Genomic DNA, 17,251 nt, shown 5'->3' with positions numbered 1-17,251 from the left:
AAGAGTGCTAGTGCCTGGGAGGATTTAATTGAACTGGCAACCAGATTCCCCGCCAGGCAGGTGGCCAGGAGCAACCCCTGCCTCCCAGGACCACAAGTGCCTGATGACTGATCTCTGATCTCTGGGAGGTCATCCATAGACCGTGCTGTGCTGTGTTTTTCTCTGCTCAACTAAACTATAGACAATACCTGTACAGTTTTTAGCGAATCTTGCATCCCCATAGTAACCCGGAGCGCATCGCTCGCACTTGAACCCAGTGGTGTTGCGCAGGCAGTTGCGGCACTGGCCAGTCACTTCATCGCAGTCTTCAAAAATCAGGTTTGGGTCTGAGTTGCCACTGCAGTCGCATTTTTTACAAGTGCTTCCAATTAGCAAAGGGTTTCCATAGTAACCAGGGGCACACCTGAAAGGAAGAGCAAGCCCAGCAACGATGAGGGATGACATTCCCGTCTGAGGTACCGTTTTTTCTCTGACCTTATTTATGTCACCAGGAATTGATGACGATTTGCAGCTACTAATGCACAGAAGGCAAATTAGGAGCTGTATTTCTGTGGAGGCTGTTTTGTGCTCTAATCTCAGTCTTTACAGTTATATGTTTTTCCCTTCTTGAACACTCCTGGTCTCAATCACACCAGTCTGTTATTTTTTGTGTGTGTGTCTTTAGCAGTAAAATGACTTGTTCCCCATTGTTTTAAAAACTATGACAGAATGACCTTGGCAGAGCAGCTGCTCTAGTGTTTATTTTGGTCTCTGAGCTTTGGATCTCACCAACTATATTGTGTTATATAGGAAACTGGGGTAAGAGACTGCATTTCATGATGCTGAAACTCAGGGGAAGTTCAGACCTTATTTTCGTAGCAATATAACAAAGTACTAACCCCAAAAGGTTTACATAAATAATTGTATAGTCCAGCATTGGGATGCCTTCTGGGTTTTGCAAAACAGAACAGGCACTGAGCCAGCATCCATTTCTCAGGTTTGTTTGAAGTTAGCCTGTTGGCTGAGGGCAAAAGGCTGAGGGCAGCCACCCGCCCCGGAGGTCCTGGAGGATTCCTCTGTTGGTTTGAAGGAGGGAGGGAGAGAGGCGGGTAACAAGCACCACAAAGAAGGCCTAAAATGGGTCCAAATTGCTTTTCATGTCTTGTCATATTTAGGAAGTATTTCAGTAGAAATCTTGCAACATCTTAAAATGGAAGAGATGTTGGAACCATAGTGGTTTTTGAAAGTCTAGACAAACCAGGGATATGTGGTGGTGACATTCCAGGGTGACCAGTGGCCCTCAGCTAAGACAACAGGTAAAAGGCTTGGTGTCATCATTTGGAAAGAAAGGAGAGGGTCTCAGTTAAAGGAGCTTCTGATGGTGGCAGGGAGTGTACTTAATCCCACAAGCTGGAGGGACTTTTGCAAAACAACCAGTGAGGCAAACACTGCGCACTAGAGTGGGCAGGGAGCAGCTAATTGGAGAAAATCCTCGAGCAAGGGCTTTGCTGGAGGCTGGAGCAGAGGCTGATGGACTGCAGGGGTCAGCTGGCAGGATAGGGGCAACCCACACCATTCACAGTGTCACTGTGGGGTGGCAGGAGGGTCCATGACCCACCAGCCTGAGTGGGGTGCAGAGATCAGGGACTCACACTTCCAAAGTGGGAATGAAGAATTGCGGCAGGGAGGGGGATAAATAGCTGGTGTAGCAATTTCTGACTGAAGAAATTGGAGGACTGAAAAGTTGTTGCAGTGATTTAGGTAAGGAGTAGTTATTATATTTCATCCTGTTTTATCACCCTCTTGTCCTTGTAGTTTCTCCCATCCATAAAGTCCTGTTTTAAGATGCTGTTTGTTCTGCTCTTTGTGGCAGGGAGGGTGAGCTCTTAGGCAGTTTAGTTTAATTTTCCCAGGTTCTGGCTGGGGACCTGATTTGAGGTCTGTCGTCTCCTAAAATCCAAATATAGTCAAATCCTGGTCGTGCTATGTCTGAATGATGAACATGTGGGAGATCTGATAAGCACTTCCAGTTTTGATCTGTTCCTATATTTGCTGATTTTTTTTTTTTAATAAAGAAAGTGATTTTCTCAACGCTCCTTTGTTCATGTTCCAGTCCTGAACCCCCACAGTAAAAACACATAAAACTTTAAGAATCTTAATATAAACCACTTGGCTGCCTCAGATACTGCTTTTGCCAGTGACAAAGACTCTGTTTGTCTCTTTGCAGCACTGCCAGAATCTTTGGTGCAGATCTTATCATTTGGGTGACCCAGATATAAAGAATAAAAGTGTGACCTGACGTTCTGTGCACCCCTTGAAGAACTGAATGCGACACTGAGTGCAGAGTGTGATTTAACTGACTTTGGTGGAGTCACTCCCCATTCCCGTGGGAGTTACAGCAGGCAATGATGGGTAATGCTACTATTCAGTCATGCCAAAAGTCTTGCTATAATTTTCTAATATTTCAGCCAACGTGAGACTGGAGTACTTTCCCAAATTTCAGAATATCAGTATGTTTATGAGGTTTGAACAAGAAAAAAAACCCTCTGTGTTTTTAACAAACAAACTGTAGAACCATTTGATTTATTCTGAACTCTCAAAATCTTGCAGAGTTGCTTTTTAATTTTCTGTAGTTCAGTATTTTCCAAATTATCATCTGTCTAATGTGGTCACCAAGTCACAGAAGCCACTGAACAGTGCTGGGAACAGACTGGCGTTTTGCTTACCGCTATCTGCCTCTGGCTGTCAGCCAGCATCTCCCAAAGACTGCACGCTATTCCCATCAGGCCCATAACATCTGCCCTCTCATCAGGGCAAGGTGATTTTTTTCCTTCTTTCTGAAATATACCATTCAGTTCACTTGCCAGAAATGTTGTGGACAGTTCCTTACATCCTCACAGATATATTTTGTGAGTGCTGCTTTTTATGACCATCTGACTCACTTTTATTAGCCATATCTCCTCATCTGAAGTAGCTGTCTAAAGCAAATAGAAACTTCTAGAGCTGAAAATAAATATGTCACCTCTGCTTTCCCCTTGCTACTCCCATGCATCAGAGGGTTGGACTGCACTTGTCCCGGCTCTTTTGAATAGTTGGTAGCATGTGAGAAGAGCAGAGGCGGCTGGATGAAAATTTACTGTTCCGTCTTTGCACTTCATGGCTTAAAAACAGAGGCCTGCAGTAAATGTCTTTTTCCACCATTGTATTAATAAATGGCTCTTTGTTGCTTACAAAGATTATTTCCTCTCCCATAATAAAGCTGCTGAGTTATCTCTGTTTCATTTTGCAGCCATGTTTGCTTCCTGTAATTATTGGTAAGAGATTAACTTCCTCTTCCCTGGCAATGCCAAAAGAACCTTTTTCCTCTGTTCTCTTTGGACACTAACGTATCATTTCAACAGTTATTTTCTTAATATTTGGACATTAACAAAACTGGGATTTCATCTGCTACCACCTTAATGCCTTATTGCTGGAGTCCTATGATTCATTCCTAAATTTAACATCGGGAAGGTGGTTTTCCCAGTTCTTAAAAAAGGCCTCCATGATTTCACAACACCATTTGCTGGCAAACATAATCTGGATAGGTTTGTGCAGCACGAGAAAGCCTCCTACATGCATGCCAGAGGAAACGGAGCACGTTGCCTCCCGGTGTGCTGCTCTAGAGGTCTCTGGTGCTGCCGAGGGAGGGGTGTCCTGCAGCTTGCTGCTCTGTGGTGCCCGTCACCCTCCTCTGCGGAGAGCTGGGAGGGAGGGCGGTGGGCAGGATGTAGCCTTCCTCTCCCTGGGGACACCAGCTGTTATTTGGGCTGCGGGGAGGGACAGGGGCAAAGACCGGTCCTCCTGCCAGTGTGCTGACGACGCGATAGCTGCCGGTGGGTGTAAGGAGTGGTGTCAGTGCCAGCAGCAGTACGTGCGGGGCAGGGACTTAGTCTTTAGCAAGTGGACAGGGACGAGCAATGCATTTCTCCTGAGCCTTAGAAATGCTTTTCGTCATTGCTGACATAAATGGGAGTATGACCAGGAGCCTACCGGAAGGAAAATCCCGTTTGCTGCTGCTTGCCACGCATGTACCCCAGCAGTTAGTCAAGGGCGTAACATGGTGACCAGGACAGACTTGTTTCTTTCTGTAGCTTTTTCTAACTCGTCTATGCAGCTTTGCCTTCCTTGAGACAGAGGCACTGTGTGAGCCTGTGTAGGGGCTATTAGAAAACAAAGCTGATGCTATATTCTGCTGTTACTGCACATCTGCTACTCATTTCATAGGATCTGAATTGCTTGTAGTCTAGGCTGACATTTTAATAACCATTAAGAAACCTTACTGACCTTTTAATTGTCTGCGTTATCCTTTGTATACGAATCTGACATTTTGGAAGAACAAAAGAATACAGCCATAGGCCTGGAAACAAGGGTGGGCTTTTTGGTTTTGTGCCATCTGTCTAAAGGGCTTTCATTATTGCTGTCACCACGTTAGTGACGCGGAGGTAATACACTGATGTTTTTGCATCATCTGTAAGGGCAAAAGTCTCCACTCTTTGTCATCTTACATTCTTCATACTGATTTCTCTTTGCATCTTAAGCATCCCCTTTCTCCCTTCTCTGTTAGTTATGTTAAGTATCATTTGAATTCAAGGCTTGTCCATTAATGACAGTCACTGAAGTATTAAACACTTCAGGCGGCTTAAGAAAAAGCAAAATGAGGTGTTCAGGAAGCCAGCGTCTGAGCCATCCTATACCCCTCAGACTTTGTGTTAGAGCAGCTTTAATTTATTGGCTGCTCAAGAAGAATTCCTGAATTATAACTGGTCCTCAGACATTCATTGAAACAGCATCCATGTTTGTTCATAGTGAGTAAGATGGCCCTTTATGATGTTGGAGAGCAAGTTATATTTCTGCTGTACAGCTCCATTTATTTATGTACTTTCTTATTTAGAAGGTATTTACAGGAAAATGTTTATGGGCATAAAGGGAAGTTGAAAAGCAACACTGGCCTATGGTTGTTTGCTCGACTTTATTGAATGATGTCTGTGAAGTGCATTTAAAATTTAACTAAAAAGACTGCATCTGCTCATTAAGGATTTGACTAGAAAATGCATTTTCTCCTTTGCTGTTGAAAAATTTATTTGGTAGAAGCCTGCTATAAAGGTTTAGAGTGGTGAATTGCAAGACGAATCTACATGATGGATATTTTTCACTACAGCTGCTGTTTCTGATTTGAATTTTGTACTTTGATTCATAAATTGTAGTAATTTTAGCAAGATCACCACATGAAGGTACACCAAGTGCAAGAACTGGTTCAAAATACATCAGATGTACACATCTGTCTTATCCTGACGTGTCTCCATAGCAAGTTCTTATGTTTTTTAGTAGACACTGAATGAGATTTTTAACAGACATGATTCAACCTGGTGAAAATACATGCACAAGATTTCTACCCTATATGAGAAGATTCCCTCAAAGACTTCTGGACCTCAGTATTGTTAACAAGTAAGTCATCCTATTAGTTTCTTACCTTTCACAGTTGGGTCCTGCATAGTTTTCCTTACAGACACAGCGCACGCTTCCGCCTTTTCTGTAACAGGAGACTGCAAAGCTGGAATTTCATTAGAATGAAGAGTTAGAATAGCAGGCAATGGCAAACACTTGGGAGTATCTCTTTATTACATTGTGGGCATTTGCTGTCGCTGTAAGTTCTGGCTTCTGGTTACTTATTGCTGAATAGCTGTTCTTAAGCTCTGTATGTTATGGACATTATACCCCTTGCTTAATCTTTATAATGAGTGTAGAAAGCACTAATTAGTGTGTAGCACTGTACTATAAATACAGATACGTATAAGTTCCTGCCTTGCAGTGTAGATCAGACACACCTGCAGGTTTTGATACCCACATTTTACATAAAGGACTTAGGCTAGATGTGTATGTCATGTAAAGCCAATTGCTTCCTGTCTTATTCTAAGAGGTGAAATATTGCTCATGAAAGACAGTGCAGTGAGCACTTTGGGAACATAGTCTCAGAAATGGTGCAGCAGTATCCTATGCAAATCCTACAGTTTTCCTCAAATCCAGTCTGGAAGTACTGAGTGGTGAAAACTGACCTCAGTGATGCCATCCTCATTTACAGTAACAGAGGCTGCTCTGCCGTTTCCCTGCATAAGCTGGAAACAGTTGGGGACCTTTTCGGGGACCAACACACCAACTAGTGATACTGGTTGCAGTAATGGCTTGGGCTGTAATTTTCGCTGCTCTGATTGTAAATCATGGATTCTCTTGCTTTCTTATGTTTTCAGGGTTTAGAAAATGTGTAAGTAAATATGAGACCTGAGAAACGGAAGCAGACAGATATGGAAAGTGCAAATTGTATACACTTCAAACACAGTGATGGACATGACTTAAGTACATTTGCAGGAAAAAGACATAGAGTCCTAAAGATGTTTCCAGTTATTTTGCAATATATGTGAGTAATTTCCTGGCAGCCCTGGAGCGCGGCCAGAACACTGAGGGGCAGCAGTTGCCAGCTGCAGGCCTGTGGTCACTAAAATGTGGGTCCCGAGTCATACAGTGCTGGGCAGTTGTGACCAGGTTGCATCCTTTTTGCACAGAAGGACCAAAGACTCAGAGCGATGAGAAAGAGCATGATCCATGCACTGCTTGTCCCAGGAATGAGCAACATTGAAAAGTGACAAGAATTCCTGTGTAATTTCAGTTCCCACCAGCATTTCTCAGCTGGTGGGACAACCAGGGTCAAATAAATCTATGTCTGGATCTGTGCTGTCTCAAAAAATTTCATATAACCAGGGAGAACATAAAATGAGATTCTTCTCACAGAATTCACAAATTAACTTCAATAAAGCTTTTTTTGAGAACATATTGAGAAAATCATAATGGTTTGGCAGCCTGCCTCTTCTTTTACAGAGGCTAATTCCTTCACGTAGTTGAAAAAAACCACACTGTGGATTTAAGTTATGAAATAAGACTAAAGCCTTCCCGAAAGTTTTTTTTTTTTTTTTGGGTCTTTTAGGGGAAAAAATTTCATAAAATTCCCTCAGGTTTGAAAATAAGTAACATCTGCTGGACTGTGAATCAGTGTCCCTCCTCCTTTTTATTTTTTCCAAAGTGATGACATTACACTTTGTGTGTAACGTCCAAAAGTTATTACAAAATTTCCCAGGATAGCAGATATAAAGATAGCCTGGCCAGAAAATCTAGAGACACACAGATGAATCCTAAGAAAAAATGTGTATCTGATGACTCTGTTCTGGTCACTTTGTCTAGATATTATGAATCTTCTGGCTATTTCCAAAATAAAACAGAGCACAAAACAACATCCTTTGGATGGTCTTTATTTAAGGCTTTTAATGCCTCTCTGGTAGTTACTGTTTTGCCTTAATATAAATAGAGTGGAATTAATGGAGGAAATGTAAGGAAAAAAAAAAAAAGAATGCTTGTTCTTTGAATTTTGTTATGCAAGGCTGAATGTTGCTCAATCATTATTATTTGTGTGTTCCAGCCCCAGCTGACAGTTATTCACGTGGTCCGGTCTCTCTCATGCAAGAAACTTAACAGGCAATTTCTGCATGTTATTTAAATAGGGGTATGAGGAAAATTGGGATCGGATATTACTTTAACTGTTGCCTTCAGGACTTTTAGAAGGGAAAAGTCTGAAAAATGGGAGTGGATTTTTACTGAGGTAGTTTTAAAGGGGTGACATATCATAGACCATTTAGTATCCTGAGATGGAAGGGACCCATGAGGATCATCAGGTCCAACTCCTATATTGCTGTTGATGCTCAAGCATCCACATTCAGGCTTCTTGTAACTTTTGTTCTCCCTTCTCCAACCCAATGCTGCTGTCCTTACGGGTTTGGGGCTTCCTTCTCTCTAGTGGTCTGGAACAGGAGAGACGTATGTCCGTAGCAGGAGGGCTAAGGAACATGCTGAAGCAGGGAATGCTCTGGGAGGTCTATCTCTGTGCCCATCTCCCATAGTGCTGGCAGACACAGCCTGTAGCTCAGGTCCCTGCTGATCCCACCATACCGAGCTCTCCTGGACTGGCAACCCGGTTGGCTCCCTACTGTTGGGGGACATGGCCACGGAGCCTGGTGGGGTGTAGGGCTGGGCAGGGGGCTGGGTGGATGAAGACCCAGCCATGCTCTGTCAAATCACACTGTAGGGAGGACAGACTAGACCTTGCTTAGTAGAAACTGGGTCTTGTGTGGTAGTGCCTCAGGCAAAGTGCAGTCCAGGTTGTGGTGGAAAGAGCTGCTTCTTACACAACAGTGGCTGCTCTATGCCTAACAAGTTAAAAAAAAGTCACTTTGATAAGGAAAAAGCACTGCTTTCAACTGTTGTATATCTGCTATTTCTGGCATTACAGCTGCTACTGAAACTGAAGGCAGCGATCTGCTTTTTCTGTGAGTTCTCACTCACTCCTAAGCTGTTTTACATGTGAGCAAAGCCAGGTTCTTCCTCTGTCTCTGGAGGATTTTTTTCTGTAATCCAGGCAAAGCTGCAGTTTTTCAGCAATAGCTGTTCTCCACCCCATGGCTCTACTCACATGTCTGCAGCTCGCTGCGAAAGCCAAGGGGTGATCTGTGGGAGTTTGGCCGGAGCAGTTTTGCTCCATTGCCATTTTGAGTCTGTGCCATTGAACAGCTGAGCAAAATGTGGCTCATCCCACCTTAAGGCTGTATGAGTAATCCTATAGCAACCGCAAACAAACACGAGGAGGAAATTCCCCTTTGTTGAGAAGCCCTGCTGAAAGCAAAATGGGAAACAACACAAGTGGAATAGGTATCTCTCTAAAAAATAGCTTTAACCTGTTGGCAAGTTTGCTAGCATCTCCTCTGAGCGCTACAGTGGGATTGCAGAGATGGCTGTCTCGGAGCACGGGCCTCAAGCGAGAGGAAGCTGATTAATTTCTTTCATCTGCACTGTGCCACTACGTTTCTAATAGCTGGTCATGGTTTGTAGTTGTATTTTCTCCTCCCTCTTAGTAAGAACTGATATGAGTACTTAAGGATATTTTACACCATCTAAATTAAATACTGTTTCCTGTGGTTGTAAATATGAGCAGCTGGTAGTCCTTTTATTTTCCCCTGGTTGGCAAGGGCAGAAACCTTTGTCTCCTGCATCCAGGAAGGGATGCTGACCCCACCTTGGAAAGGGCCAAAGCCAACCCAAATCAAAGGGAACCAAAGACACCATACGTACTTGGCAAGTGCTGGCAGGGGGCAGGGGCAGGGCTGGCAGAACGTGGGCACTCCTCTGACGACGTCACCAATGAAGCCATCCGGACATTGCTCACAGTGCTCTCCTGTTGTGTTTCTCTGGCAGTCCTTCCATGGAAAGAGAGAGTAATGAAAGTTAAACAGTGCTGCCTAATTCAGAAGGGAATCATCTATCCAAAGACCTGGCCAAGCAGAATGATGCCAGACCCCAACCCTTCAAAGCATTGATAGATGAAGCCAGACCAGCTAGCACCCCTACAAATAGAAAAGTTATAAGTGATTCCACTGACCAGCCAGCAAGTGTTGGCAAGGTGTAGTACAGGACAAAACAGACATATGTGCATGCCAGGTGCCGGAGCAGAAGCAGCACTGCCTGTTGTCAGAGATGTCAGAGTTACTCAGGTGTAGCTGGCAGCTCTGTTTTGATTGCATGTGCCAGTAGGAAAAAATCCCTTTTACTGACATCAAAATAAAATGAAAAATATCTGCTGGTAAATACTATCAACAGATTTCAGCCTTGATACAGGTTTCACCGAGGCTGCTTCTTGGACTTGATGGTTGGAAAACAGCATGAAGGGAATCTCTCTGCAAATGGTGGCTAATACGCTAGTGGCTCTGACGTTTTCCTCCTGGGATGAAAAGTGTTACAGCATGAAGGGATGTGTTATCACTACACCTTGTTCTCAGCCTTAAAGCAGGCCCACTTAGTGGAAGGAAGAAGCAGGAGTCTTCCGTAAGTGTCTTTTCTATAGAATACAGAGCAACTGTGCAAGATGTCCCTCACTTTATAAGCAAGTTTCATGTCCACAGTTTTATGTTTGTGAGGAACTAGGCTTCCTCATGCAGAGGTAAATCAGACACCAGCTGATATTTTGGGGCTCCACAGATATAAATCAAGCTGTGCTATTTCAGACAGAATATTTGTTCCGAAATACTCCGTGATGACGAGTACAAAATTGTGTCTCTCAGATAATATTTTCAATCAGAAAAAAATGTCAAGCTTTAGTGTAAACAATTCTAAATGGAATTTGTGAGCCTGCAAGCTTAACTAAGCATTGTTATATCTTTTACTTTACAAATGGACACACTTAGGTACCACTATGTGGACTTTCTCCTAGGCACATGGCAAGGTGGTGGGTGACTGGCAGAGTGCATGAACAGTACTCCTGCACGCTGCAGGACTCCTGCAGACTCCTGTGCCCCTCTCCACTTCAGCAAAATACCCAGAAGTTACCATCAAGAAAAAACCCTCAACCCTCCAAATTCTAGCTGTCTCGATGAATCACTTTAAAAGAGTAGGAAGGGTGAAGAATTGCTTTTCTTTCTTACATCTGTGCAATGAGTTTTGCAATGTCCCTGAATCAGAACTCTCCCATTACATGACTTTGTACAGATACAGCACAGATGCAAACAGCTGTGCAAGGCTAGAGGCAGCAAGGAGTCAGCTCCATGGCAGAAATACGTGGAGAACTACGATTTCAGTGCATGTTTGCTGTGGTTTTGGGTTAGCATGCTTGATTCTTTCCTATTCTGACCTACAATGTATTATGGAAACTACAGACTGATGGATGTGATTTCCATCCCTGATAAGATGACAGTGTCTATAATAGGGAAGATCTCTGAATACATGACTAAGCATCATCTGAATCAGGAACTCCTGGTTCACAAACCTGCTGTATAATGGTGCAAATAAGTAAGCATTTGCAGAGGAACCCGAGGATGTAATATATCAGGCCTTTCAAAAAAGGCAACTAAATTGTCAGGGGACTTGGAGAAAGTTTATTTTATTAAGTAAAGCTGATAAAGGCTAGGAAGCAACAGGTAGGCTATAACGATCACTTTTCAGGGGGAGAGTCACCATTTGGATCACCTAGGCCTTGGTGCTGAGACCAGTTTTGTTCAGTATTCACCAGTGTCTAACAGAGACCAAACAGGCTGGGGTTGCTCAGATGGGAGAGAAAGGCTGACAGCAGGGTGTGTTTAGGTTATGTAAAATCACAAAGTTGGAAAATAAGATGAATGCAGGACAAGAGTTCACCCAAATCCCGCCTTACAAGAGCTGAGTGGCACTCACTATAAAAGGTACTTCTTTACACATAAGGTAAGAAACTTCTGTAACCTGCTGCCTGGAGGTGACAGTATTTGCAGGGACGAGAAGGAGTTTCCTAGAGAAATTAATGGGCAACAGATTCATAAATGGACACAAAAGGGACCCAGGAGTTACATACCCCCTAGCACTCCCTAAAACAACAGTTGTGGATGCTGGTGGAGTGCAAAGCAGAGAGTTTAGAAACAGGCCAGGCTAGGTGCCCTGCCCAAACAGCATCTCCTGTTGCCACCGCTGGAGTCCCGGTATGGGCAGGGGCCACCTTCAGCGGGGCCCTGCAGAGTACCTTTCGTACCATGCTCAGGTGGCGCAGGTGCTGGGAAGTTTATTCTCCAGCAGTCATCTAATCCCATCACAGGTGTTGCTGTGCTGTCAGCAGCTGTCAGACCCTGGACTAACGGGGAAGCTGGGTGTGGGATTTCAGGGGCGCTCACAGCAGGAGTGAGCTCCCCAGCATGGGGCAAGGGGCACCTAGGCTGCCCTGAGGTTGAAGATTCTTCGGCAGCGCAGGCCTGGGTGAGATTAGTTTACTGATTTGCAGCTGAGTCTGTCCCGACAGATTTGAAACTCACTGTCTACTCCAAAAATGGGGTGCTTTTTGAAGAAAAGCAGATGAGAAGAGAGGAATGATTAGGGAAGATGTTTAATGAAAAAAGTTGTCAAGTTTCACTTGCACAGGCGTTACTAAATGAGTTTTGTATCCTAGTATTATAACTTTGATTTAGTGGCAGAATTTTGTCCTGGTAACATTGATGGGTTGTGTTGTGGGTGTTTGTGGGTTTGGGTTTTTTGTTTTGTTTTGTTTCTGTGGTGTTTTTTTTTTCTTTTTTCCCCTACATCTGTGTGCAGATATCATCAATCTGCATTGAAAAGTGTGATTTCCATAACGGACACTCACCCTTGTGAAAATATGTCTGATGACTTTTTAGCCAATATTCATAATTTGAATCCCATTAAAGCCCCCAGTTAAGACTCATTAATTTAGTTCAGATCCTTTCTGATCCTAGAAGACTTTGCTTATGTTGCTGCATTTTTTATTAGTCATGCAGAACATATTGCACCGCAACTATTTATTTCTACAAAGCTGTGATTTGGCCGAAGAACGCTACAGCAGGTAGAATATGATAAGGAAAGAAAAAAAGTCAGTTTCTTTTTCCATTGGTTTTTAAATAGATTAAACACCAGCAGTTGTAGCACTAAAGGTGTCTTTTCATAGTATTGTTTGCTGTAAAAAAGAGAATATTCAGTATACAGAAAATCAGAAGACTATTTTAACTAAAAGGCTCTAAATTACAAAAAGCTTGAGTAGGAGGAAGAGGTGGTGGAAAGAAACTTGGTGAGAGCAGAAAAGCTGGGAGCAAATGAGGGCAGAGCAGCAGGCTGCCGCTGGGGAGATGTCCAGGCCTCACACTCCTCTTCTGCGAGACCGCACTAGCCGGGAGGAACACGGAGTCAGCCAGGAGGCAGGGGAAGGTGAGTACAGTTTTAAAAATAGTTTGCATTTGTCATTAGTCAATGAAAAGGTGATTTTAATGTACCGCAAGAGAAAGGTAAGGGTGTGGGCACTGAGTGCTCAAAGAGAAGGTGCAATCCTGTGTCAGAAGCCCTGGGGGAGGCCTCAGGTGGGCTGCATCCAGCTGTAGCCTTCATCATGCTCTTCCTCTGAGCAATTCACTTCACCTCTCTTGCCCTCAGCTCTCCAAACAACACACGGGTATTATTACTATTGTAATGAACAGAGCAGGGCAGCAGGGGAGCTGGTGTTGCTCCTTAAATCTGCAGTGGTTTTCATCTTCTAAATGGAAGGGAAGTGCTAAAAGGCCCCTTTACCCCAAAGACCCTGTTAGCTGAGTGCTTGAGGCACTTCTGTACTTTTTGTCTGGTTAGTGATTATGTAAAAGTGGTTTTATCTTATTCAACAAGTCAGAACTCCTGTGGGTATTTAGGATCATATTTTTACAGTGATTAAAAAAAATCTTATGTTTTATGTTCTGTTAGCTTGCATCTCCCACAAAAATGCTGACTGCAAGAAGCCTGTGAGACATGCCTGAAGGCAGGGGGGACACCCTTCCTGCAGTTTGAGGGAGAGTCACAGTGCTGACTTGTTAGTTTGAGAAAAGCTTTTTGCTTCTAAACAGATCACTTTTGACAGAGAAATAATGATGATGAAAAAAAAGAATTCTGTTTGTGGTGATTTCTGTGAAACTGTATTTTAAAGAAGTCTTTTGCCATGAGTTGCATGGGTTTCTCTTGGTCCCGGTACCCATACATGCTTTAGAATGAAAGGCATCATTTATGGTTGATATTATAAATTGGACTATGTGTGGAATTGCTCACAGCCTTCCCTGTCTCAGTGGCTCATTCAAATGCACTCATAAAATTGTAGAAATATGTTTATTGATACTGGTGTCTACTTTTTCAAATAAAGAAACTCAGTACATAGTTTTTCTTTTGTTTTCCTTTGAAAAACAAGGAAGACTGATGTAAAATACCTCTAGAAAATACGCAGTGATAGGTATCTTAGGAATCAGATGCTGATGGTAGCAGAAAGTTGCTGCCTGTCTTCCTACAGAACAGAGTGATAAAGATCACAAAACCAGATACAACCACGCAGTTGAAAGAATTGCAACCAGGCATTATAAAACTCTACTTTTGGTAAACTAAGTTTTAAATTACAGTAAGTGAAAAATCTAAGCTAAATTATTTCCATATGCCTGTGTTAATACAACCTTTATTTTTATAAAGCAAAAGTAAAGCAAAAGTAAATGCAGAGGTGTCCCTTCTTCATGGACACTTCAGCTTCAGAGGAAGTAATCCAATTACTTCTAAAAGCTTCTGTATGAGGATATAGCAGATATTCCTACACCTATCAGTACACCCGCAGCAGTTTGTCAGATGGCAGAGTGGCTGGAGTGTATTTTCCTATGTTAGCCTTAGCTGGTCTTACTGGTCTGCTCTCACTTAGTACCATCGATCAGGGTGAGCATTTCCACCTGGCTCTTACTGTAATTATCTCTACTTTACACACATAAAAAGTACACGAAAAAGTTCTAGGGAGGGATATTTGGGAATGGTTGTCAGCACAGAGCTCCTGCACTCATTTACTTGGAAAGTAAAGCTGGAACCACTGCTCTGAGACCATGGAGCACTTTGTGTGATGCAGTTCTGCTCAGTAAGTATGCTTGTGCACTAATTATAATGTTTCCTGATTCTCTTTAGGCAACTAGGACAAGTTTCCCAGCAAAAAAACAAGCATGCTTTTCCATAAATGAATATAACTGAAAATCTAAGAGATGGGAATCTGCCCCACCTTAACATAGGAACCTGAACTTGAGAGAGAAGAGCTCCTCCTAATGATCTTCAAAGGCACCAGCTTCATTAAATATGCCATTTAGTATTCTCTTTTTCGGTAGATTATTTCACCGGATGCTAACACAGCACCATTTATGCAGGTTGGACCTCTTCCTTAGGAAACTGAGATAGCAGACCAGTTTTCTGTCTACGGTCTGGAGTTAGAGGGGAAAACCAGGACATGCCACAGAGTAGTGCAGAACACCTGTGCTAGGCACCTATTTCTGGGTAGAATGGGGATTGTACAGAGCAAAAAAAGTTAATATCCAGCCCTGCTTCTAGTGCATTTAGTATAACAAAAGCAATAGCAAAAAAATCCTAGGGTCTGAAATATTATCTGTGAAATCTGGAAGAGTCCTCAAACCCTGGTTGGGAATTCTGAATATTACTTTGCTGCTGAAACCATTCTTTCTTGCAATATGGCAGGAACTGTTTTTTTCCCCCCTTATTTCTTGTTCTTCTGATAGTCTTGTAACAACTGTTAATGCATAAAGATTGTACAAGAATAAATAAATTATGTAAGTGAAGAGATGCAAGGTGTTTACATTGCTGTGCAGTCTGTCCATATTTATTGCTGGGCCAGTAGAGATTGACCTGAGGTATAATACCTGGATGTGGATTTGGAATTCCTCAAATTTGGGAGATGCCCTCATTACTGAGGTTACAGAACTGCACAGAAATGCCCATGCCAGCGTATTAGAATTTATTGCTCTCCCAAAATAATAGTAGTAGTAAAAATGTACTCCAGCATAATGACTTGAAAGCTAGGAGATTTACATGTTTTAACTTTTTCTTCTGTGAGGTTTATGATTTCAAGCCTTCTCTCTCCAACCACTGTGGATGAGAAGCAGTATTAGTTTTCAGAATTACTTATGGGAGAAGATGAGGCACTAAAAAAAAAATACTATTATTATGGAACTTTTACTAAAGTAAAACTGTCAACCTAAAATAATGAGAATAGCAACAAAAGAGTTCCTGGTCCATTTTGGGTCACCATACCCCCTCTATCTCAAAGTTTTAGTTTGTAGAACTTGTCCTGTATTAATTAGTGGAGTGGGAGTTGATGTCTGGCCAAAACTACCTGGCCTTCTAGTTTCTCAGTCCATCACTTGCCTTAGCTTACTGTGGGAACTGCGGCTGAGCAGGCGTGAGAGCAACCGCAGCCCTTCCTCGCAGGCTTGGCCTGACTTCCCACCTGCCTCTGGTACCGGTTGCACAGGGATGGAAACGAAGTGCTTGCATTGTTAGGGTCACTGTTGCAAGTTATTTACAGTAGAACACTTAGAACAACTCCTAAGTTAAGACATAGCCAAAAGTGGGGGGGAAATATCTACACCTGAGGCACTGGGGCTCTTAACACTAATGCTTTTGACAACTACTGCATACCAAAACACTTTGGAGAAGGGCTGCATTTCAGCATTGGGCTGTTGTAGTTCTGGTTGGCTTTCCAAACATGTATCACCAAGATCACTATAGATAAATTTAGTCCATGTTTATAGAAAGAAACAGTGAGCTGTAAGCTGCAAGGCTGTTCCTGAGGCCAGAAGTACCTAATAAGATGGAGAGTTTTGCTAGCTCCCTGTGCTCGTGCTTGATGGATGGTTGTACATCCACTGGCGATTCTCCAGACCTGCCTTGGCAATCATGTGGAACACATTATCCTCTTGGGCAGAACTGCCAAATCCATTCCAACCTTTCCACTCAGCTGTAAACCCAAATGCTTAAACACAAATCCTTACATGACAATATTCTATTGTAAAAAAGTTCCATAAAAGGCTGGAAAGGATACCAGTGAATTTATCCCCTCCACCACTATGATTCCTGGTCTTTCTTGTTCCAAAAAGACTCTTGGTCTTTCTTGTTCCAATTATCTATCTATCCTCTACATAATCCCAAATACAAGTATAGGCTGGGTGAAGAATGGATTGAAGCACTTGGGGGTACTGTTGGATGAAAAGCTGGACATGAGCCGGCAGTGTGCGCTGGCAGCACAGAAAGCCAACCGTATTCTGGGCTGTATCAGGAGAAGTGTGGCCAGCAGGTCGAGGGAGGGGATTCTCCCCTTCTGCTCTGCTTTTGTGAGACCCCACCTGGAGTTCTGCATCCAGCTGTGGAGCCCTCAATATCAGAAGGATATCAACCGGTTGGAGCGAGTCCAGAGGAGGCTACGAAGATGCTCAGAGGGCTGGAGCACCTGGCCAGAACTGCCAAATCCATTCCAACCTTTCCACTCAGCTGTAAACCCAAATGCTTAAACACAATCACTTACATGACAATATTCTATTGTAAAAAGTTCCATAAAAGGCTGGAAAGGATACCAGTGAATTTATCCCCTCCACCACTATGATTCCTGGTCTTTCTTGTTCCAAAAAGACTCTTGGTCTTTCTTGTTCCAATTATCTATCTATCTATCCTCTGTTTTCTTGTTCCAATTATCTATCTATCCTCTACATAATCCCAAATACAAGTATAGGCTGGGTGAAGAATGGATTGAAGCACTTGGGGGTACTGTTGGATGAAAAGCTGGACATGAGCCGGCAGTGTGCGCTGGCAGCCCAGAAAGCCAACCGTATCCTCGGCGGGATCAGGG

General features: G+C 43.1%; 1 protein-coding gene across 1 annotated transcript in view; it reads right to left on the bottom strand.

Annotated features, from left to right (window-relative positions):
• The window catches only part of LOC104513806 (laminin subunit alpha-4-like), a gene marked incomplete at its 3' end in the record, with an annotated part of 48,827 nt that overhangs the window by 5,127 nt on the left and 26,449 nt on the right, over window positions 1–17,251 (bottom strand). The window contains exons 3-5 of the mRNA XM_010157274.1: window positions 9,187–9,311; window positions 5,489–5,569; window positions 189–403 (exon numbers count right to left, since the gene is read on the bottom strand). Coding sequence (XP_010155576.1) covers window positions 189–403; window positions 5,489–5,569; window positions 9,187–9,311 — 421 coding nt within the window. The remainder of the gene's footprint in view (window positions 1–188; window positions 404–5,488; window positions 5,570–9,186; window positions 9,312–17,251) is intronic.

This window comes from Eurypyga helias, unplaced genomic scaffold, assembly GCF_000690775.1.
Source record: "Eurypyga helias isolate BGI_N326 unplaced genomic scaffold, ASM69077v1 scaffold32508, whole genome shotgun sequence".
NCBI classification, from domain to species: Eukaryota; Metazoa; Chordata; class Aves; order Eurypygiformes; family Eurypygidae; genus Eurypyga; species Eurypyga helias.
Note: the sequence above shows the minus strand (reverse complement) of the source record. Positions and strands in the feature narration are given on the sequence as shown.